The sequence below is a fragment of the Balaenoptera acutorostrata genome, chromosome 14 (genome assembly GCF_949987535.1).
Source record: "Balaenoptera acutorostrata chromosome 14, mBalAcu1.1, whole genome shotgun sequence".
NCBI classification, from domain to species: domain Eukaryota; kingdom Metazoa; phylum Chordata; class Mammalia; order Artiodactyla; family Balaenopteridae; genus Balaenoptera; species Balaenoptera acutorostrata.
In genome coordinates this window covers 92,573,727-92,597,705 of record NC_080077.1, presented here as the reverse complement: position 1 = coordinate 92,597,705, position 23,979 = coordinate 92,573,727, and the positions used below count along the sequence as shown (strand labels likewise).

The 23,979-nt window shown below is 38.7% G+C and overlaps 1 protein-coding gene across 10 annotated transcripts in view; it reads left to right on the top strand.

Annotated features, from left to right (window-relative positions):
* The window catches only part of PHF3 (PHD finger protein 3), a 107,285-nt gene that overhangs the window by 42,224 nt on the left and 41,082 nt on the right, over positions 1-23,979 (top strand). For 3 of the 10 annotated variants that reach the window (XM_057527728.1, XM_057527731.1, XM_057527729.1), the window contains 2 exons: positions 10,948-11,109; positions 20,995-22,747. The exons of 2 other annotated variants lie outside the window; for them this stretch is intronic. In XM_057527728.1, the coding sequence (XP_057383711.1) occupies positions 10,948-11,109; positions 20,995-22,747 (1,915 nt within the window). Of the gene's footprint in view, positions 1-5,240; positions 5,334-9,843; positions 10,035-10,947; positions 11,110-20,994; positions 23,049-23,979 lie in introns of those variants that run through there. 5 more of the 10 variants (XM_057527733.1, XM_057527730.1, XM_007179213.2 and 2 more) reach the window with 4 other exon arrangements.

Below are 23,979 nucleotides of genomic sequence, written 5' to 3'. Positions count from 1 at the left end.
TTAGGTTTCTATTCTCTGTTTTTCATGGATATGGTTTGTAGTTACCATGATGTGATATCTACTGTACTTTTTCTCTGTGCTTGATAGAATTGCAAAGAAGTCTGAAAGAGTCTCTGTCAAAGTCCTTGCAATTGAATTTCAGTATTAACCACACATCATGTTTTATATTTATTCATCAGTGTATTTGTCTTGCCCTGTTCTTTTTGCTCTGTTTACAGCAAACTCCTGGAAGAAATTTTAATGCTCTCTTCCCCAATATCTCTCCTCCAAATTCTGATTTTGCTCTCACCAGCTGCACTGGGTTGCAGGCAGTGTCACTCTGCCAGGTTCGATCTTTGGTTTGCCACTCGCGGTTATTCTCTCACCTTGCTGTCTTCTTCCTCTCAGTTTCTTCTGATTCTCCTCTTCATCTTCCAGACCTCTAGGTACCGGAGTATCTCAGGGTTCAGATTTTAGGCATCTTTTCTATTTCTACTCACTTCTATGGTGATGTTATACAATTTTATGACTTAAAACATGCTTTATAATTCAGCTCCCAAATACATATAGTCCAGACCCCTGCGTTTACTTCTTTGGATGTCTCTTGGGCATCTTAAGCTTAATGTCTAACACTGAATTCTTTTTTTTTTTTTTTGTAAATCAACTATATTTCAATAAAATTTTAAAAAAATAGAAGGAGCACCAGTGCTATGTCAGTGTCCTGGGGCCACCCTAACAAATCACCTCAGCTTAACAACAGAAATGTGTTGTCTCACAGTCCGGAGGCCAGAGTCCAAGTTCACAGTGTCGGCAGGGTTGGTTCCTTCTGAAAACTGTGGGGAACAGTGTGCCCCAGGCCTCTTTCCTAGCTTCTCGTGACCTCAGGTGTCCTAGGCTTGTAGACGTAACACTGAATTCTTGGTACCTGCTTCCCCACCTCCCAGTCCCCCTTGTACCACTTTCGCCTACAGTCTCCCTCATCTCTAGAAATGGCAACTTCTTTCGAGTTGCTCAGCAGAAAACTTTGAAGTCATTCTTTACGTACCCTCTTTCACGTTCTGTATTCAGTTGATCACCAGATCCTGTTGGTATTATTTTCAGAATACATCCAGATTCTGGCAACTTGTACGTCTCACTTTCTTCACTGCCACTGTGGTTTTAGCGGTTACCATTTCTCATCTGGATTATTGCGTTAGCCTGGAAGTGGCTTCCCTGCTTCTGCCCCTGAGGATTCTCTCCCATCTATTCTGAAAAGAGCACCAAGAGTATTCTTGTTAAAAGTTAGATCCTATCACCCTTGTGTTCACAGCACTCTGGTACCTTTCCATTTCACACAAAGGCAAAAGCTGAAGTCCTCATGGCCTGCAAGAACGACTTCAGCTTGCTGCCTTACCTCTCTTCTATTTTTGTCTGCCCTCTCCCCCTTTTCCCTAATCTGGCCTCACAGACCTGAGTCCGTTCTGCTCTTGCACCATCCTAGGCACACTCCCGCCTCAGAGTCGAGGTACTTGACGTGCCTTCCAGCTAGAAAGCTGTTCCCTCGACTTGTTCAGCTTTGGCTGAGAAGTCACCTCAGCGTTGTCATCCCCAGACTCCTTCCAGCCTGCACAGCGAGCTCCTTTCTTTTGGCCTGGAAGCTCTTGTGCAGGAGACAGCTGGAACCAGTACCCCTGGCTTTCCCTGGCCATTCGGTTTAAAATTACAGGCCACCCTGTGTTCCCTTCTTTGTACTCCCTGTTACTCTTGCCTTTTGTTCCTATGGCTTATCAGCTAACATGCCGCGTATCCTATGTATTTGTCTCACCCTCGTTAAAATGAAGCTTCATGGGAACACTTTTTAAAATTTTTTCTATTTTATGGAAAACATCAAACAAAGCATCGAGACTTGTATAATGACCCTCATCTACCTGTTACTCATACAGTTAATAGTTGGTCTTTTTTCATTTATACCCCACTCACTTCTCCTTACCTCCCCCCAACCAAGATTATTTTGAAGCATAGCCCAGAAATCATATCATTTATCTGTAAATATTTCAGCATGTATCTCCAAAATATAAGAAGTCTTTATTTAAAAAAAAAATAACAACACTAATATTACCCTGCCTAAAACAATTAAAGATAGTTTTTAATATTTCCAAATATGCAGTCAGCGTTCAGTTATTTACCCAGTTCCCACTCATTGTTTTCTTTTTACAGTTTGAATTGGAATTGAAATAGGTCAATCTGTTCATTTGGTTGCTGTGTAACTTTGGTATATTTCAGTCTATGTAAATACCACCCCCTTACTATATATATATATGTATATATAAGAAACCAGGTCATTTGTCTTCAGAATTCTGTATCACTGGTATATGGAATAATCTAGGCCAGTGTGTGACACATAGTAGGTGCTCAATAAATATTTTTGAAGGAATTACCTTAAAGGTACATAACTTAACGGTATTTTAGGATGGAATTAAAATGTTAAAAATTTAGGGAATGATTACCATCTCACTCTTATAGTAGCCTGATAGAGTCATGTTGGCAATAAGAGAAATTATTTTGACAGTTGGGAAGGGGTCAAATGAAGGGCACTTAGGGCTATAGAAAATTGTTTGAAAAAAATCTGCCAGGATATAATAATGGCTACAATCTTATTGTTTGCATGTCATGCACTGTGTAGGAAACTACAATAGTTTATTCAGTTTTCACAGAAACCTTTCAGCGGAGGGTGGTAATGTCTGCATTTTCCCAGTGAAGTAATTGAGGTTCAGTGGGGGAAGTGGAGGGGGACGTGCGTGCTGAGCATTAATGTTTTCCTTAATAAGCTTCATAGAACCAGACACAACTTTTTTTTTTTTTTTGGCAGTGTGCTCTTATTTTTTTTATTACTTTTTTTTAAACATCTTTATTGGAGTATAATTGCTTTACAATGTTGTGTTAGTTTCTGCTGTATAATGAAGTGAATCAGCTATACGTATACATATATCCCCATATCTCCTCCCTCTTGCATCTCCCTCCCACCCTCCGTATCCCCCTCTAGGTGGTCACAAAGCACCCAGCTTATGTCCCTGTGCTATGCGGCTGCTTCCCCCTAGCTATCTGTTTTACATTTGGTAGTGTGTATATGTCCATGACACTCTGTCACTTCATCCCAGCTTACCCTTCCCCCTCCCCATGTCCTCAAGTCCATTCTCTATGTCTGTGTCTTTATTCGTGTCCTATCCCTAGGTTCTTCATTTTTTTTTTTTTTTTAGATTCCATATATATATGTGTTAGCATATGGTATTTGTTTTTCTCTTTCTGACTTACTTCACTCTGTATGACAGACTCTAACTCCATCCACCTCACTACAAATACCTCCATTTCATTTCTTTTTATGGCTGAGTAATATTCCATTGTATATATGTACCACATCTTCTTTATCCATTCATCTGTCGATGGACACTTAGGTTGCTTCCATGTGATGGCTATAGTAAATAGAGCTGCAGTGTACATTGTGGTACATGATTCTTTTTGAACTATGGTTTTCTCAGGGTATATGCCCAGTAGTGGGATTGCTGGGTCGTGTGGTAGTTCTATTTTTAGTTTTCTAAGGAACCTCCGTACTGTTCTCCATAGTGGCTGTATCAATTTACATTCCCACCAACAGTGCAAGAGGGTTCCCTTTTCTCCACACTCTCCCCAGGATTTATTGTTTGTAGATGTTTTTATGATGGCCATTCTGACTGGTGTGAGGTGATACCTCATTGTAGTTTTGATTTACATTTCTCTAACGATTAGTGATGTTGAGCATTCTTTCATGTGTTTGTTGGCAATCTGTATGTCTTCTTTGGAGAAATGTCTATTCAGGTCTGCTGCCCATTTTTGGATTGGGATGTTTGTTTTTTTGATATTGAGCTGCATGAGCTGCTTGTAAATTTTGGAGATTAATCCTTTGTCAGTTGCTTCATTTGCCAATATTTTCTCCCATTCTGAGGGTTGTCTTTTTGAGAACCAGACACAACTCTTTAAAACCATGTGCATGTATAACTTAAAAAGGAAAGCTTTAAAAAGTGGCACCAATGATACTACTTCCCCCTGCATGGAAAACCTTTCCAGCTTCTTTTTCTAGGCATTCACACATGTATTACACATTTTGGGGGAAAATTGTTTTTGACAAAATATTTTTAATGTGAGATGGATTAGAAAGTGTGAATAAGAAGAAGGGAAAAATCCTTTCTGAAATAACCATCATTAGCATTTTGCTGTATGTTTTATTGGTGTGTGTGAGAATATAAGGCTTGGGAAACAGTTTCATCATGTGCAGTTTTTTCCCCTCATAAAATGCCTTTATTTAGCATATTGAAGGCTCTGAAGATCTGAAGTGAAGAAACTGTTTTAACGTCGTTTAACCCAGTGTCTTTGTTTTAGATTTGTTTGATAGAAACCCCCTTTCTGTGAAATACTAATCAGTTTTTTCCCAAAGTATGAATTGAGTTTGACAGAAGTTGAAATGTTTGTGCATGTTTAAATATAAGACTTTAGAATGTGTTAAATTTCAGCAGAAAGGATGGATAATTTAATAGTGTTGGAGTAACTGAAGGCAGCATTCTGAAGAAAAAAAATGACACCAGATAATACTAAAATAAGGTAAGCAAGGGAAAATACTTGCATCAAATAGGTAACACAGATATTACATGAAGAGTTCATATAAATTATTGAGGGAGAAACACATTTATTAAGACCTGAGTAGGCGAGTAGGCAAAGCTAAAGAAATACAGAAAGGCAGTATATATGTCAAGCTTTTTTAGTCACCGTGTTTCTTTTAAAAATCTCAAACTCAGTGCTAGTAAGTTCTTAATTGAGACTTAATGGGAAGCTTTTTGCACTGTAAATTGTTTATACTCTTTATCGAAAGCCATGTGATGAGATTAAAAATGGTAAAATCTATAAATTTGCCTTCTTTGACTCAGTAAACCTGTGTTTTAGAGTTTGTTGTAAAGAAGAAATTTAAGAGGGAAAAAAGATAACATAATTTGTGTTGTTCAACTTAGAAACATAATATCTAAAGTGATAAATTCACCGACAAATGACTGATTGTATATAACACAGCTTGATGGTGTGTATCTGACGTGGCCTCTTTCGGAAGGGCGTATGAATCACCCGTAAAGGAAAGAACGCTCCCTGAAGGGAGGCCGAGGATGGGCTGGGTGGAGGCGGAAGCTGTGGGGACTGTGTTGCAGGGGTGTGTTTGTGTGCCTTCTTACTCTCCTTCAGGTCCGGGCCCTGTAAGGTACGCACCTGACCTCTGTTGTCCTGACACTGGAAGGAGATCATGCTCTTTGGTTTTTTCTCAAGTCTGACATCTAGTGCCAGGTTTCATAGTAGAGGAGGTAAGCGTCCTGGAAGCGGTTGCGCTTGGCCTCTGCGCTGCCAGCCTGAGTTAAGGCATGCCAGATGTGAAGAGTCCCTGCTGTACTGTGGTTCTCCCTTTTGTGTGGAGTAAGGTGATTTAAACTAAACCCAGTTGTGAGAAATGCAATAAATTTAGCTGTAAATAGTTCCGTTTTATTCTTTTCATCTCATTTACCTCCTCTCTTCAAGAAGATAGGTGTGAATTAAATAGTCTCGATTTGAATAAAGTAGTATTTGTGTCAGGAGGACTTCACATAGGCCTGACTCAGCAGATCTAAGGAGGGCCATTTGTGGCTGATGATGGGAGGAATTTTAATGTGATCTAAATTCAGGCTCAAGGAGATTTTGAGTATGATTACAGATTTTGTGCCAGAATTTCAAAATGGGAATGACACCTAATTCTGAAATGTGGGAGGGAGGAAACAAAGATTGTTTTCCCGCATTATTGCACTTGCCTCCTACATAATTCAGGCCATTGCTTTTTTTTTTTTTTTGATAACCCCAATTCCCTTTTTAGTGGATGTGTTGAGTAGGACTGGCCACTTTTTTTTTTTTTTTTTTAATTATTTATTTATTTATGGCTGTGTTGGGTCTTCGTTTCTGTGCGAGGGCTTTCTCTAGTTGCGGCAAGTGGGGGCCACTCTTCATCGCGGTGCACGGGCCTCTCACTATCGCGGCCTCTCTTGTTGTGGAACACAGGCTCCAGACGCGCAGGCTCAGCAATTGTGGCTCACGGGCCTAGTTGCTCTGCAGCATGTGGGATCTTCCCGGACCAGGGCTCGAACCCGTGTCCCCTGCATTGGCAGGCAGATTCTCAACCACTGCGCCACCAGGGAAGCCCGACTGGCCACTTTTTAAAAACTGGATATCAAATACTGAATCTTAGTTTGCTTGTAGCTGTGGGAGGGGCAGATGTGGGAGGTCCCTGGGAATAAGCAGTGTTTTGAAAAGAACACAGATTCTCCTTCACTTCTTTCTATTCATTTTCTTAGTGGAAACTAAGAAAGTTAAGCTCAGTGGAAGTTGAATGATTTAAAACGTAAATACCTAATTTGGAGGGTTTTGCCAGAGATAATTCATTCTGTACTCTGAATTACTTTAATCAGATAAATGGATTAGAAGAAAGAAATTTCAGGTACTTTTTTTAATGGTTGATTTGTTCTGGGGGGAGTTGAGGGAAAAAGTAAGGGAAAAAGAATACATAAATTTTTTTTTTTTTTTTAAGAATACATAAATTTTGATGGTGGGGTCCATGATGGGGGAGACTGTGAACAGAAGTCAGCATTTTGTAAGTGCCAGGTTCTGTTCCAAGCCCTTTACACACACTAATTTAATCATCACAGCACCCCTCTGACCGCTAGCATGATCTCCATTTTATAGAAGAATTTGAGGCATAGCTAGGTTAAGTAGTTGCTTTGGTGTTGGGGGCCTACACCTGCTTGAGAGCCCTGGAAATGTTGGAGAGAGTGTTAGAGCTTGATTTAATGTCAGGGTGACTTTTTGAGATGAAGGAAACATATTGCCAGGAGCAACAGGAGTACAAAAAAGATTGCATTCTTGGAAATCTCACTTCTGAGAAACATCTCAAATGCAGTCTTAAGTGTTCGAATTGTAGGTTGTTGACTTAAGAGGTTTTAAGATACTGCGGCCTCAGGCGTCACTCAGCTTCCAAAGTTACTTCCAGCAGTGGAAGATGCTCAGATCTCTTGCTTTTTCCCTCCTCCGTTCCCACTCTCCTCTTCCCTCTTTGCCCATTCTCATTCCCTTCTCCTTCCCTCACTCCCTCTTTTGTGTAAAGGGGACTCTACCACCTCACCTTCCCCCCCCCCATTCCTTTTACTTACACAGAAAAATCATCTTTCATCCCTTTAACTTCCTTCAGCCGATTGTCCTCATTTTCTTTTACCCTTAAATTTCTTAAAAATAAATGAAAGAGAAACTGCCGTTGTCATTCTCCACTTATTCACTTAATTCACCTCTTGTCATCGGGGGTCCTCTGCTTCTGTGTTTCAGATTAGTGGATTTTTCTCCTTCCTTTGTCCTCTCTATAGCAGTTAACCTTCCTGATCCCTGGAATTCTCCTTACCCTTCTTTTGTGATGGTGCGTTACTTTGATGCTTCTTTTGCCTGCTCTTTTTTTTTCATGTCACTAACATTCAAAAAGTTAAGTCATTACCTTACTTTCAAATTTGTTTTTTCTAACTTCTCTCTTTCAGTTAATTGAAACATTTCTCACTCGATCATCCATGTTTAAATTTTCCAGGTCCCTTGTTTCCCCTAATTCTTTTATGCAGCAAGTGTTTCTGGAGTAGCCACTGTATACCAGGTTATGACTCTGGGTTCTGGAGTTTCAGTGGTGAATAAGAGACAGAGTCCCTGGATTGTAGAGATTACATTCTAGTGGAAAATTAGATGTTTCATTGGATAGTGAAACACATTTTAAAGGATAAAATATGCTAAGGTGAGAGAATGCTGTGTTGGATAAGATCCTCAGGAAAGGTTTCTGTGAGAAGGTCGATTTTGAGTGAAACCCGAATGAAGCGGGAGGGTGAGCCATGTGGCTGTCTGGGAGGAGAGCGCTCCAGGCAGAGGACGATCAAGTGAAATGACCCTGAGATGGCCTTTTGCTTCCCAGTGTGCCTGGAGCACCGCGAGTCAGTGGTAGGAGAGAAGTCAGGGAATTTGGTGGCGGAAGCCCTTCTTAGGACCCTGGAGACCCTGGCTAGGATTTTAACATACATCTAAGTGTGTTCGTAAGGGTTTGGAGGGTCTCGTCAGAACAATGGTAACGTGATACAACTTTATATTTTAGAAGACTCTAAAGTATAGTTATGACTGTGTGGAGAATAAACTGTGTGTGTGTGTGTGTGCGTGCGTAGGAGGTGGCCATAGAGGAATCTGGGACACTAGGAGACTCAAGAGTAGTTTTGATGGGAGAAGATGGTGATGTGGAGTAGCATGTGAGCTGTGGAGGTGATCAGTGGTGATCAGGTGGGTGACGTGTTCTGTAGGTAGAGCTAGCAGGTTGGGCTGACCTCTTGGATGTGGGATATGAGGAGAGGGGAGCTGGGGATAGTTCTAGAGCTTCAGGATTGAGCAGCTGGGTGAATGGAGTTTCCATTACTGGGACTATCTTAGGAGGATGGTTTTACTGAGGGGAGGGGGAATGGGTGGAATCAGTGTTTATTTTCTATTTGTTAACCTTGAGATACCTGTTAGACAACCTAGTGGACATGTCAAATTACACTCTTCCAGAGGTCAGATGTGAGCTTGGGGCTGGGGAAGATAACTTCGGGGAGTCACGCGAGTATAGATTGACTGGATGAGATCATTTAGGGAGGGTTGAGTGCGTATAGAGGATAGGTGGGAGTACTGAATCCTGAAGTCCTGTCCTGTGTGACATCTGCAAGAAGAGCTCCATAAAGGGTGTTGAGCAGAAGTAGCTAGTGAGGGAGGGGCGTGTGCTGTTCAGAAGTTAAGTGAGGAGAAGGGATTCAGGAAGGGGCGAGGGGTCAGCTGCTGCCAGGAAATGGAACAAGAGAGAATCTAATAATTGACCTTTGGATTTGGCTTTGCTAAATCCTGTTGATTCTGCTTTGCAATATAGCCCTAAAGTTCATAACACACCTTTTTACTCCCTGCCAGCGAACACTGTTAGTCAGATTTTAATTACCTTTCTCCTGGACTGTTTTTTGAATTATTACTTTCTCTCCTGATTACAATACAAAACTCATGTTTACTGTAGAAAATGTGGAAAACACAGAGACAGTGTCACAGTGATTAAAAAACCCCCAATTCCTTACCCCACCTAACCACTAGATGGTCATTGATAACACTGTGCTGCCTTCCCCCATCCATTTCTATCTCTGCATACTTGTAATGCATATAAAGCATGACTTTGGCTTTTTAAAATGAGCATGGTGGAACTGTTAATCTAATGTTAAAAATCCTTTGAGAATGTGTGTGAATGTGTGGCAACGTAAGTACTCCATCATGGTGGAGTAGCCTTCTAACTGAACTCCCCACCTGTTTCCCCCAGTTACACCTTAAATGAGTCCTGATGCATTTTCCTAAGACACATTCTTCTTCTCTAAGCTTTTAGTGCCTATAGCTTAGTGACTAAAAGCGTGGACTCTGTTTTTGAGAGTAATTCCATGCATATAGCAGGAAATGTGCAAGATAGGAAAAAAGAATACTTATCTTTTATAGAATAGCTATTGTTATAATTTTCATCTATTTCCTGCTAATCATTTTTGTTTGTCTAAATGTACCTACACAACATTTCATTTGTCTGTTACTAACAAGGATCACACTATGTTTTCTAGCCAGACTTTTTTTTTCATAATTTATTCTCTCGTCTATGCTTTATAATATATTGGTCAAAGTATATAAGCAGTTTTGTGATTGTTTGTTGTGAAATTGCTCTTCGAAAAGATTGTACCATTTGAAAGTATATTTATAAAAAATTTTGTTCTCTTTAAATTTTAGGGTAGACCACTATCTTGTTGAACTCTTAAATGAAGTTCTACTTGGATACAAAGATGAGGACTAGATAACTTCTTGAGGTTCCTTCTAACCCCTAGGATGAAGATAATAACTAACATTTGTGTAGTGCTCTAAAGTTTACAGAGTGAGTTCTCATACATCATCTCACTTGATCCTCACAACAGCCCTGTGAGGTAGGTAGGACAGGTATTGTTATTCTCATTTAAGAGATAAACTAGAGAGGTTAAGGGACTTAGTCAGGTTTTATTTAAATGTTTTAGCAGAGACTTGAAACCAGGACTTATGATCTAAATAATCACATTCTTTTTACAAGATTTCATACAACTGCACATTTAGAATTGCTGTATGTCAGCTAGTTAAAGTGACATTTGTTACATACAGAAATAAGCCTGTTGATAATATAAATACAGTGTTCCCCAATCCTTTTCCATGCCCCCTCCCCTGCTGTTAAATGAATGACTCTATCTCTCTTTTGACTAGGGGAAAGTAATTTAATTGTATAGTTCTATTTAAACACCTATTTTCCCTAGCATTTGGGGGAGGGGAAGTTACATTATGTTTTTCATTTCTGTGTGTGTGTGTGTGTGTGTGTGTGTGTGCTTGCTACAGCTTAAGAGTATATCTCCATTACTTTCACACATGTAGCATAAAGTCTTCAAGGAATAGATTACAGTTAGAACTAGAATCTTTTGGTTCTAGCATGAACCTAGAATCACAAGCTTTTCAGGGTATTTACTCTTTTTTGTACTACTTTAACCAATTGGGATAATTAAGTATCCAGGTATAGCTGCTTATGATGTTCACAAAGGTACAGTGAATGATAAGTGACAGTGAGTGATAGTGGAGGTCAAATCAAGAAGAATTACAACTAATCTTCTCTTTGACTAGCTGCCTCATCCGGTACAAGTTTGTAAAACTGAACTGGGAGCTTGGTGGTGGCATTATCACATTTTAGGAATAGACCTAGATTTTCAGGACTACTTGGTATTACATTAAACTGTCTCACAGTGTTTTCTGTACTGCCTTTAAATACTTAACATCACCAATATTTTCAAAAAATTTTGTATTTTTGTTTTTTTTTCCTAGTTGTTGGTCTTGACGATATTATGGATGAAGGAGTTGTAAAAGAAAGTGGCAATGATACCATTGATGAAGAAGAACTGATTTTACCTAACAGGAATTTGAGGGACAAAGTAGAAGAAAATTCAGTGAGATCACCAAGAAAATCACCTCGTTTAATGGCACAAGGTAATCCTTCCAGAGAGGACTAGCTAGAAAATCAAGTGTAGGGACAGATGTGATAGGTTGTAAAGTTGCTGAGCAGTGATAGTAGTTTCTTGGTGTTTGCTAATCTGAGGATTTTGATAATCAATTTTGAGATTGTATCAATTTGTTGGTATGATTTTTTTAAAATTTTTATTGAAATTGCACATTCACATGATTTAAAGAGTTGACTAGTTCTATGAGTTTCCAGTACTTGCCATCCTACTACTTATTTCCCTTTCCCCAGAGGAAACTACTATTACCGCTTTCATCTGGTTTTGTTAATTTTTTGGTATTTACTTCCATGTCTCTAAGTAACACATGTATGTTGCCACTACTTGATTATTCTGATGTATGTATTTATTGGTTTCCCATTCTGGATGGTGAATTTAGCATTCTTTTCTCCTCTTGTTCCCCCATCACACAAAAGAACATTTTCTCATCTTTCTGATAGATAATTTTGTAAGATCAGTAGTAATTACTGACGTTACTGTGACTCAATACGCTGTTAGTGATGATCCATTTAGTGAACTGTAGTCGCTTTTCCTATACAGCTTTTTGCCTTTCTGATTTAATAACTGATTTTGTTGTTCATTTGCTTATAGTTTTATGCATTCGCACACACAGTTTTCAGTGTACGTATCGGTAATTCCACCCCAACTACTCTGCCAGTTGTCTGAATCTTTCTTAAAGATATTTGAGCATATCAGGTGTTCTGTCATTTTCATCTTATTGAGGAAGTGTCTCTGGAGGCCTTCTGATCTGCTTCCGTGTGCGCTGTCGTGTTAGCTCTGTATGAGTCAGATGATTGGCTGTTGTCCAGAGAGCTCTCTTTACTGTTCTTCTGAGGATTCTGTTCTGTATTGCAGTTCCTGTTTACTTTTCTTTGAAGTATCTCCTTCGTTTTGGTGACATACCTCTTCTAGTACTTTTGTGAGAAAAAGGAATATGGATATGTATTTTGAAACCTTGTATGTTTGCAAATGTATTTAATATGTTCTCACATTGGAATCATGGTCTGATTGAACATAGAATTCAAGGTTGGAAATTGTTTTTCCTCAGAAATTTGAAAGTGATGCTCCGTTTTCAGCTCTGGGAAAATCTCTTGAATTATTTCATTGATTATTTTCCTCTTTATTTTGTCAACTCTTGCTTCCTGGAACTCCTGTTATTCAGGTATTAGATAGCAGGGACTGGCTCTTCCATTTTCTTCATCTTTCTACCTTTGTATTCTTCCTCTACTTGCTGAAATTTTCTCATGTTTATCCTTCAACTTTTTCATCAAATTCTGAATGTTCTTTTTTTGTTCCAGGAATAGTCCTTTTTGTAGCATTCTGGTCTTGTTTCATGCATGCAGTATCTTATGTTGTCTTTCATAAGATACTCACGGTGTTTTAAAGGTTTTTTAGTCTTTTTTTCTTTTTTTTTTGGTTCTATCTTTCATGTTAAGAGACTTTGCTAAATGTCTGATCATTGATGGTTTAATGTTTTGTCAGCTGTGAGCATCACTGTATGGTAATCTGGCGGTGTTACTTTCTGGAGGAATCCCTGTTGTTAGACTTTAGGCTTGTTAGATTGTTAGCATATCATGGGAGCCCTTGAGGGAAGCTGATGGGGGCATCTCATCTTTCAGTACATACAAATACACATAATCTTACAGATTTCAGTGTACTTTACTGCTACTCTTATCTATGCTGGATGTTCCTTAGTCTAGAAACTCTGTTTTTACACTCCCCAAAGAGTAAGCCTCCAGTCTTCGATTAGGACCTGGGAAGGGCAGTTGCCCAATGGATGGAGTAGGGGCGAGGGAGCTCGGGGTCTGACTGCTTTTTAAACAGCTTTCGACTCATCCTCATTTTAACTGCCTGCCTTCCTCCCTACTTTAGAATTATCTGGGATCACCAGTTCCTAACCCTTTTGAGGTGTTAATGGTATTGGTTTGGCCAGCAGTGCCAGATTACTGTTTATCTTTTTTTGGATGTCCTGCATCAGTTACTGCTTGATCATCTTTTGTTTGGCTTCCAAAATCATCAGTGTTTTCTCTTCTCTTGCCCTTTCTTTCCTTTTGTTTCACTTTTTAAATTAAAAAAAAATTTTTAAACATCTTTATTGGGAGTATAACTGCTTTGCAATGGTGTGTTAGTTTCTGCTGTATAACAAAGTGAATCAGCTGTACATATACATATGTCCCCATATGTCCTTCCTTTTGCATCTCCCTCCCACCCTCCCTATCCCACCCCTCTAGGTGGTCACAAAGAATCGAGCTGATCTCCCTGTGCTATGCGGCTGCTTCCCACTAGCTATCTATGTTACATTTGGTAGTATATATAAGTCCATGCCACTCTCTCAGTTCCTCCCAGCTTACCCTTCCCCCTCCCCATGTTCTCAAGTCTGTTCTGTACGTCCGCATCTTTATTCCTGTCCTGAACCTAGGTTCTTCATTTTTTTTTGTTTTTTTTTTTAGATTCCATATACATGTGTTAGCATATGGTATTTGTTTTTCTCTTTCTGACTTCACTCTGTATGACAAATTCTAGATCCATCCACTTCACTACAAATAACTCGATTTTGTTTCTTTTTATGGCTGACTAATATTCCAGCTTCTTTATCCATTCATCTGTCGATGAACACTTAGGTTGCTTCCATGTCCTGGCTGTTGTAAATAGAGCTGCAGTGAACATTGTGGTACGTGACTCTATTTGAATTATGGTTTTCTCAGGGTATATGCTCAGTAGTGGGATTGCTGGGTTGTATGGTAGGTAGTTCTATTTTTAGTTTTTTAAGGAACCTCCATACTGTTCTCCATAGTGGCTGTATCAATTTACATTCCCACCAACAGTGCACGAGGGTTCCCTTTTCTCCACACCCTCTCCAGCATTTATTGCAGATGTTTTGGTGATGGCCATTCTGACTGGTGTGAGGTGATACCTCATTGTAGTTTTGATTTGCATTTCTCTAATGATTAGTGATGAGCATTCTTTCATGTGTTTATTGGCAATCTGTATGTCTTCTTTGGAGAAATGTCTATTTAGGTCTTCTGCCCATTTTTGGATTGGGTTGTTTGTTTTTTTGTTATTGAGCTGCATGAGCTGCTTGTAAATCTTGGAGATTAATCCTTTGTCAGTTGCTTCATTTGCAAGTATTTTCTCCCATTCTGAGGGTTGTCTTTTGGTCTTGTTTATGGTTTCCTTTGCTGTACAAAAGCTTTTAAGTTGCATTAGGTCCCATTTGTTTATTTTTGTTTCTATTTCCATTTCTCTAGGAGGTGGGTCACAAAGGATCTTGCTGTTATTTATGTCATAGAGTGTTCTGCCTACGTTTTCCTCTAAGAGTTTTATAGTGTCTGGCCTTACATTTAGGTCTTTAATCCACTTTGAGTTTATTTTTGTGTATGGTGTTAGGGAGTGTTCTCATTTCATTCTTTTACATGTAGCTGTTCAGTTTTCCCAGCACCACTTATTGAAGAGGCTGTCTTTTCTCCATTGTATATTCTTGCCTCCTTTATCAAAGATAAGGTGACCATATGTGTGTGGGTTTATCTCTGGGTTTTCCATCCTGTTCCATTGATCTATATTTCTGTTTTTGTGCCAGTACCATTCTGTCTTGATTACTGTGCCTTTTTAGTATAGTCTGAAGTCGGGGAGCCTGATTCCTCCAGCTCCATTTTTCGTTCTCAAGATTGCTTTGGCGATTCGGGGTCTTTTGTGTTTCCAAAAAAATTGTGAAATTTTTTGTTCTAGTTCTGTGAAAAATGCCAGTGGTAGTTTGATAGGGATTGCATTGAATCTGTAGATTGCTTTGGGTAGTAGAGTCATTTTCACAATGTTGATTCTTCCAATCCAAGAACATGGTATATCTCTCCATCTATTTGTATCATCTTTAATTTCTTTCATCAGTGTCTTGTAATTTTCTGCATACAGGTCTTTTGTCTCCTTAGGTAGGTTTATTCCTAGATATTTTATTCTTTTTGTTGCAATGGTAAACGGGAGTGTTTTCTTAATTTCACTTTCAGATTTTTCGTCATTAGTGTATAGAAATGCAAGAGATTTCTGTGCATTAATTGTGTATCCTGCTACTTTACCAAATTCATTGATTAGCTCTAGGAGTTTTCTGGTAGCATCTTTAGGATTCTCTATGTATAGTATCATGTCATCTGCAAACAGTGACAGCTTTACTTCTTCTTTTCCTATTTGGATTCCTTTTATTTCTTTTTCTTCTGTGATTGCTGTGGCTAACACTTCCAAAACTATGTTGAATAATAGTGGTGAGAGTGGGCACCTTGTCTTGTTCCTGATCTTAGTGGAAATGGTTTCAGTTTTTCACCATTGAGGACAATGTTGACTGTGAGTTTTTCATATATGGCCTTTATTATGTTGAGGAAAGTTCCCTCTATGCCTACTTTCTGCAGGGCTTTTATCATAAATGGGTGTTGAATTTTGTCGAAAGCTTTCTCTGCATCTATTGGGATGATCATATGGTTTTTCTCCTTCAGTTTGTTAATATGGTGTATCACATTGATTGATTTGCATATATTGAAGAATCCTTGCATTCGTGAAATAAACCACACTTGATCATGGTGTATGATCCTTTTAATGTGCTGTTGGATTCTGTTTGCTAGTATTTTGTTGAGAATTTTTGCATCTGTGTTCATCAGTGATATTGGCCTGTAGTTTTCTTTCTTTGTGACATCTTTGTCTGGTTTTGGTATCAGTGTGATGGTGGCCTCGTAGAATGAGTTGGGGAGTGTTCCTCCCTCTGCAATATTTTGGAAGAGTTTGAGAATGATAGGTGTTAGCTTTTCTCTGAATGTTTGATAGAATTCGCCTGTGAAGCCATCTGGTCCTGGGCTTTTGTTTGTTGGAAGATTTTTAATCACAGTTTCAATTTCAGTGCTTGTGATTGGTCTGGTCATATTTTCTGTTTCTTCCTGGTTCAGTCACGGCAGGTTGTGCATTTCTAAGAATCTGTCCATTTCTTCCAGGTTGTCCATTTTATTGGCATAGAGTTACTTGTAGTAATCTCTCATGATCGTTTGTATTTCTGCAGTGTCAGTTGTTACTTCTCCTTTTTCATTTCTAATTCTATTGATTTGAGTCTTCTCCCTTTTTTTCTTGATGAGTCTGGCTAATGGTTTATCAATTTTGTTTATCTTTTCAAAGAACCAGCTTTTAGCTTATTGATCTTTGCTATTGTTTCCTTCATTTCTTTTTCATTTACTTCTGTTCTGATCTTTATGATTTTTTTCCTTCTCCTAACTTTGTGTTTTTTTGTTCTTCTTTCTCTAATTGCTTTAGGTGTAAGGTTAGGTTGTTTATTTGAGATGTTTCTTGTTTCTTGAGGTAGGATTGTATTGCTATAAACTTCCCTCTTAGAACTGCTTTTGCTGCATCCCATAGGTTTTGGGTCATCGTGTTTTCATTGTCATTTGTTTCTAGGTATTTTTGATTTCCTCTTTGATTTCTTCAGTGATCTCTTGGTTATTAAGTAGTGTGTTGTTTAGCCTCCATGTGTTTGTATTTTTTTACAGATTTTTTCCTATAATTGATATCTAGTCTCATAGCATTGTGGTCGGAGAAGATACTTGATACGAGTTCAATTTTCTTAAATTTACCAATGCTTGATTTGTGAACCAAGATACGATCTATCCTGGAGAATGTTCCATGAGCACCTGAGAAGAAAGTGTATTCTGTTGTTTTTGGATGGAATGTTCTATAAATATCAATTAAGTCCATCTTGTTTAATGTATCATTTAAAGCTTGTGTTACCTTATTTATTTTCATTTTGGATGATCTGTCCACTGGTGAAAATGGGGTGTTAAAGTCCCCTACTATGATTGTGTTACTGTCGATTTCCCCTTTTATGGCTGTTAGCATTTGCCTTATGTATTGAGGTGCTCCTCTGGTGGGTGCATAAATATTTACAATTGTTATGTCTTTTTCTTGGATTGATCCCTTGATCATTATGTAGTGTCCTTCTTTATCTCTTGTAATAGTCTTTATTTTAGAGTCTATTTTGTCTGATGTGAGAATTGCTACTCCAGCTTCCTCTTGATTTCCATTTGCATGGAATTTCTTTTTCCATCCCCTCACTTTCAGTCTGTATGTGTCCCTAGGTCTGAAGTGGGTTTCTTTTAGACAACATTATCTGGGTCTTGTTTTTGTATCCTTTCAGCCAGTCTGTGTCTTGGCTGGAGCATTTAATCCATTTACATTTAAGGTAATTATCGGTATGTATGTTCCTATTACCTTTTTCTTAATTGTTTTGGGTTTGTTATTGTAGGTCTTTTCATTCTCTTGTGTTTCCTGCCTAGAGAAGTTCCTTTAGCATTCGTTGTAAAGCTGGTTTGGTGGTGCTGAATTCTCTTAGGTTTTGCTTGTCTGTAAAGGTTTTAATTTCTCCGCCGAATCTGAATGAGATCCTTGCTGGGTAGAGTAATCCTGGTTGTAGGTTTTTCCCTTTCATCACTTTAAATATGTCCTGCCACTCCCTTCTGGCTTGCAGAATTTGTGTTGAAAGATCAGCTGTTAAACTTATGGGGAGTCCCTTGTGTGTTATTTGTTGTTTTCCCTTGCTGCTTTTAATATTTTTTCTTTGTATTTAATTTTTGGTAGTTTGATTAATATGTGTTTTGGCGTGTTTATCCTTGGATTTATCCTGTATGGGACTCTCTTCGCTTCCTGGGCTTGATTGACTGTGTCCTTTCCCACATTAGGGAAGTTTTCAACTGTAATCTCTTGAAATATTTTCTTAGTCCCTTTCTTTTTTCTCTTTTTCTTGTGGGACTCCTATAATTTGAGTGTTGGTGCGTTTAATGTCCCAGAGGTCTCTGAACTGTCCTCAGTTCTTTCTGTTCTTTTTTCTTTATTTTGCTCTGCAGTAGTTATTTCCACTATTTTATCTTCCAGGTTGCTTATCCGTTCTGCTTCAGTTATTCTGCTATTGATTCCTTCTAGAGCATTTTAAATTTCATTTATTGTGTTGTTCATCATTGTTTGTTTGCTCTTTAGTTTTTCTAGTTCCTCGTCAAACGTTTCTTGTGTTTTGTCCATTCTATTTTCAAGATTTTGGATCATCTTTACTATCATTACTCTGAATTGTTTTTCACGTAGACTGCCTATTTCCTCTTCATTTGTTTGGTCTGGTGGGTTTTTACCTTGCTCCTTCATCTGCCGTGGGTTTCTCTGTCTTCTCATTTTGCTTAACTTACTGTGTTTGGGGTCTCGTTTTCACTGGCTGCAGGTTCGTAGTTCCCGTTGTTTTTGGTGTCTGCCGCCAGTGGCTAAGGTTGGTTCAGTGGGTTGCGTAGGCTTCCTGGTGGAGGATACTTGTGCCTGTGTTCTGGTGGATGAGTCTAGATCTTGTCTTTCTGTCGGGCAGGACCTCGTCTGGTGGTGTGTTTTGGGGTGTCTGTGAACTTCATATGATTTTAGGCAGCCTCTCTGCTAATGGGTGGGGTTGTGTTCCTGTCTTGCTAGTTTGGTGTTGGGTGTCCAGCACTGTAGCTTGCTGGTCGTTAAGTGGAGCTGGGTTTTAGAGTTGAGATGGGTTGAGATGGAGATCTCTGGGAGATCTTTTGCCATTTGATATTACATGGAGCCTGGAGGTGTCTGGTGGACCAGTGTTCTGAACTTGGCTCTCCCATCTTAGAGGCACAGGCCTGACACCCGGCCGGAGCACCAAGACCCTGTCAGCCACACGGCAAAAAAATGAACGGCAGTTACACTGAGAGGTGCCTTATTAATAGCAAGAATGGAAGCTGGGAAGCAGTTGACTGTCATTTGTCATGTGCTGAGGGAAAATAACTGTCAGAGTAGAAACCAATGTCCATCAAAACTTTCTGATGAGTGGTTTATTACAGAGGATGTTAAAGCACAGGAACCAACAGCCAGATGAAGAGATTCATAGGGTTAGGTCAAGAACAAAGAAACTTCAGTCCTCTTGGAGCTGGGAGCCCTGCAAGCACTGTGGCACGTGGAGGTGTTCTACTTCACCATTCAGAAGCTCTCTGAAACCCCTCCTTTTGGATTTTAATGGTGCCTTCACTACACAGGCATGGTTCATTAAATTCTTAGGCATTGGTCCTTTCTTTCTTTTTAGATTCATAGCTTTTGTATAGCTTTAATGTGCGGTTTTGAGAAGTGGATTATTAGCTCAGATGCATATATTTACTTCTTCATCTTTTCCTCAGTTTTTTAAAAAATCGGTTATTTGGTATATATTTGTGACTTTGAGAAACAAAAAGAGTAGAATGAACATTATAGACAAATAATGGTAATGTTTGGCCTACACCGCCCAGCTTCAAACTAAGGCAGTTTATAGTTAGAGGAGAAAGAGTTACTTTATCCTTTGTCAGTTAATCAATTACTATTGGAAAACAATTTTTTATTTGAATACCTTCACAGTTGAATGTGCTATTCATTTATCAACCACTTATGTAATGGGTGTTAAAAGTTCTTCATTTATTTTATTTCAGGGCATATAAATATAGTAGAGCTATAAATTATTACAGGCTGTCTTCAGAGCTTTAAAAATTATCTAAATATTAATAACAAACCATTAAAATTTTAGTTATTTTAAAATGTTATATAGCTGAGCATGAGTGGTTCATGATCTACTAAGTAAGTTTTTAAAGTTGTTGGGTACTTACCTGATGACCAAATATTGTGCCGAGTCCTGGGGAATTAGAAAGGGTCTCTAAAATAGGATGATCGTGTAATTTATTGTCCAAATGGGGACACTTTTGAGTGTCATGACTACAAGCATCAACTAGGACTGTTAGAGACAAGTGAGGAGGACCTGTGACACCTTCTGTAAGAGTTTCACAGTTCAGGTTCAGTGATACGTGACAAATTAGGAAAATGTTCTAAATACTGGTGCATAGTAGCGTTTTGCATTAAAAAGGAAGGAGACTTTTTAAAAATTTGTGATGTTCAGTTTTCATACAGTTGATTCAGAGGTATTGGATATGCATAGGCTTGGATATAGCTTCTTATTTTGTATTTCAGTTTGTTGTTTTTTTACTTAGTGAATTATTATTATTATTTTTTCTTAGTGAATTATTTAGCTTTCTTTCCAATTTCTTTTCACTTTGTGTTTCTTTTTCCCTTGGGGATGTATCCAGATAGGGAAAGGAGGAAAATCTCAGTTAGTGGATTCTCTGTTAGGAGCATTGTTACAAGTGGGAAGCTTTATTAAATTACTTTCATACTTTCCGCATTTTCCCTTATGATACATTTTCTTGGTTTTAAATCTCTTTAATTATAATTTCTTTTTTTGTTGATCTGTGTCTAGTACTCTAGTGTATATTTCATTTCTTAAAATATTCAAGCTATTCAAGGAATAGCTTGAATGCTAAAATGGAGATATAAGGGAAGCACATTCATAAAGACATTAGAGTTCTTTTGAGGCTGTGCTTTGAAACTCACACAGATCCTGTTTGTGATAGGTGGTTTAGTTCAGATTTTATTGGCACCCGAATTTGTTTGGTTTTATATACTTAAAGGTATTTAATGTTTACAACTGTATGACAGCTTTGCTTTAAGATGGGTAGTAATATCAAGGAACCTCATTGATTTTACCCCCAGCTTACTTTCATAGAAAAGAAGCTTGATGAAAATATTTCTTATTGTAAAGTATAATATCAGTCTGAATTTTATACAGATTATTTTCTGCCCCAGAATTATAGAACTTTGATAAGTGTATAAAAAATGTAACCATCATCATGAGGAGATGTCAGTACATTTTCTTTGAAATGGGAAAATAAATTTTATAGCTCAGAATAAAGAAGTGATGTATTCTAAATTGCGTTGAAATAAAAACACATTGCAAAATAACTAAGTTTTTTTTATTTATTTTTTTCCCTTGTGATAGAACAAATAAGAAGTTTGCGACAGAGCACTATTGCCAAGCGTTCAAATGCAGCACCTTTAAATAGCACAAAAAAGGCATCAGGGAAGACTGTGTCTGCCCCTAAAGCAGGGGTGAAACAACAAGAAAGGTGTCAGATGAAAGAAGAAGTTGGCGAGTCACCGAAACGCGAGCACCAGAAAGAGAGCAGGAGGAGCCGCCGACACAGTGGACCCCTCGGAGCCGCAGGTCCGTCTTGTCTTGCCGTGAAGGATGAAGCTGGGTTAGATGCTGAGCAGAAGAGCAGTCACCAGGCAGAAGCAGGTGTACCATCGCACGAGGTAGACTGCCCACTCCTTTCAGAGACCTGCGTTAGCACTGGAGAGAAGAAAAATGAAACTCTGATGGAACGGAAAGCCAAGGCTGTCAGCCCATTGTTTACGTTCTCAGATAAAGAGGAACATGAACGGAACGATTCCACTTCAAGTAAAATGGATGGGACTGTTGTTGAAGAAATGAAGGCAGAAGGAGACGCTGAACAAGAATCAAAGGAGACAATAAAATTACCCCACGAAGATGACAGTGTCAGTGAGGAACCTGCATCTTCCGTTGCTTTCTCTGGCAGTGCTGCTTGTACAAACCCAAATGAGAAAGAAAAGAACCTCGTCAGTTTGTCTGGTTCTGGGGATGAAGTAAATGAATGTAGTTTGGAATTGAAAGATAGCGTGGAAGTTGCTGATAAAGCTGAGAACTCCCTTCAAAGAAGTGAAATGGAAATGGCTTATTGTAAAGACACAGAGTCTAATGCTAAGCAGTTGGAGGGTACCAGATTTAATAAATCAAACTTAGAGGTGGTTAATACTAGTGCTTTTGAACCAGAAAGTAATATTTTAGAAAAGGCTATTGGTGATGCACCTGACCAAAATTCAAAACAGTTGAATATTGTTGAAAGTATTAAAATGGAGTCTCATGAAACAGCAAACCTTCAGGATGACAGAGACAGCCAGTCAAATAGTGTTTCTTGCTTAGAGTCAAAAAACATAAAACCCAAACACACAAAACCTGTAATTCATTCTAAGCAAACCATGACCACAGATACTCGGAAAAAAGTTGTTGGAGCAAAGCATGAATTAATGCATAACATAACTAAAGTTAATGTCAAAAGTGTGAAGCGAAATGCTGATGAATCAGAATCTAAGCAAAATTTTCGTAGGCCAGTCAAAGTGAGAAAGAAACAAGTTGATAAGGATTCAAAGTTTCAGAGTTGCAATTCTGGGGTTAAATCTGTGAAAAATCAGGCTCATTCTGTATTCAGAAAGATATCACAAGATCAAAATTTAGTACAGATTTCCAAACCCTTGACTCATTCTTTGAGTGAAAAGCCTCTCGGTCACCCTGGTTGCTCAAAAGAGCCTCATCCTGCTGCACAAACTGGGCATTTGCTGCATTCCAGCCAGAAGCAGCGCCATAAGCCCCAGCCGCCGGCTCCAGCAGCGAGAAGCAGTAGTCATGTGCAGGAGGGGCTTGAGCACACAGGTGGTGCAGGACGTTTCAAGGAAGAGGATACATTGAAATGGAAAAAACCTGAGAAGAGCCTGCAACCCCGTCAGAGAAGCAGCAGCAGAAGTTTTCCTTTGGATGAGCCACCGTTGTTCATCCCAGATAATATAGCTACTGTAAGACGGGAAGGCTCAGATCATAGCTCTTCATTTGAGAGCAAATATGTCTGGACTCCCAGCAAGCAGTGTGGGTTTTGCAAAAAACCGCATGGCAACAGGTGTGTGTGTGGGTGTGGGTGTGTATGTATATGTGCTACGTACATTAAAGAGAAATTGCTTTCTTTCAGGGTCGGATTAGTGTGAGAACTTTTTATAGGAAGAGATTATCTAACATGCAAAGACTTTTGCACAAACAGAAACCCCTCATCAATCCCGGATGTACGGTAGTAGGATGGAGCCACTGAATTTACAAATATGCCGCCCTAGAAACTTCAGAACACGGAGGCTGACCAGCAGCTGGCATATATGGAAATGTTTTATCATTGTAACCAGTTAGTGTAATGCAGTCATTGCATCCTGGGAAAATCAGACAATTGTTACAGTGCTTTGGGTCTGTAAGTTACATGTTATTCTGTTTGGCTTGAGAAGAACTAGTAATACATTGTGAAGGGCATAATGGAAATTCTATATACATACTTTCAAATGAAGCACACTTACTATGACTTAATACCACTACTTCATAACTATCAAACGTGACCTGAGAATGAAATTTGATAGCTAAAACAACTGTTAAATGACACAGGGGAATTTTGTATGTAACATGGAATGGAGTGAAACGTGTATTTTGTTTCTGAATGTTCTAGTGATTTGGGTTTCTTGTGAATTCTGATCTTTTAGGAAGTGATTTTGTAGCACTGCCGTTGTCATTCTTTCCTTAGGATTCAGTATTCTATAGTTTTATGACACTGCCACCCTCCCCGCCCATGTATTTTTTATTTGCTAGCTTTTTGAGAAAAAGAGAACAAGAGGTGAAGTGGAGTTTCCAGCTACAAGATTATCCTGTTCAAGTGTTGAGATTGCTGTTGGAACTTCTATCAACATTGATATGATAAAAGAACATTGTAACTTGCACATTGTAATATTATCTTTACTCATGAAAGTAAATGTTAGAACGATTTCCCAGCACAATTAGATTACATGAAAATGAAAGTCTTTAGGGAGGGACAGTTTAGTGCAGTGCGTTCTAACACATTATTTTGGTATGGAGGGTGTGGTTGGGAGTTCTTGGGGCTATTCTGTAAAAAATAACTTTTATGTCAAGGGGTTTTTTCATTTGTGATTCAGCCCATGGCCTATTTTTAGTGTCAGTGGTTACTTTATAACAGCATATTCCAGTTTTTAAAACTTGTGACTTGTTTGAATATAGTGCTACATTTGCCCTCACTTTTGTGCTGTTTATGCTTTTTTGTTTAAAACACCTTATTCAAATATTCTAAAGTGGGCCTAAGAG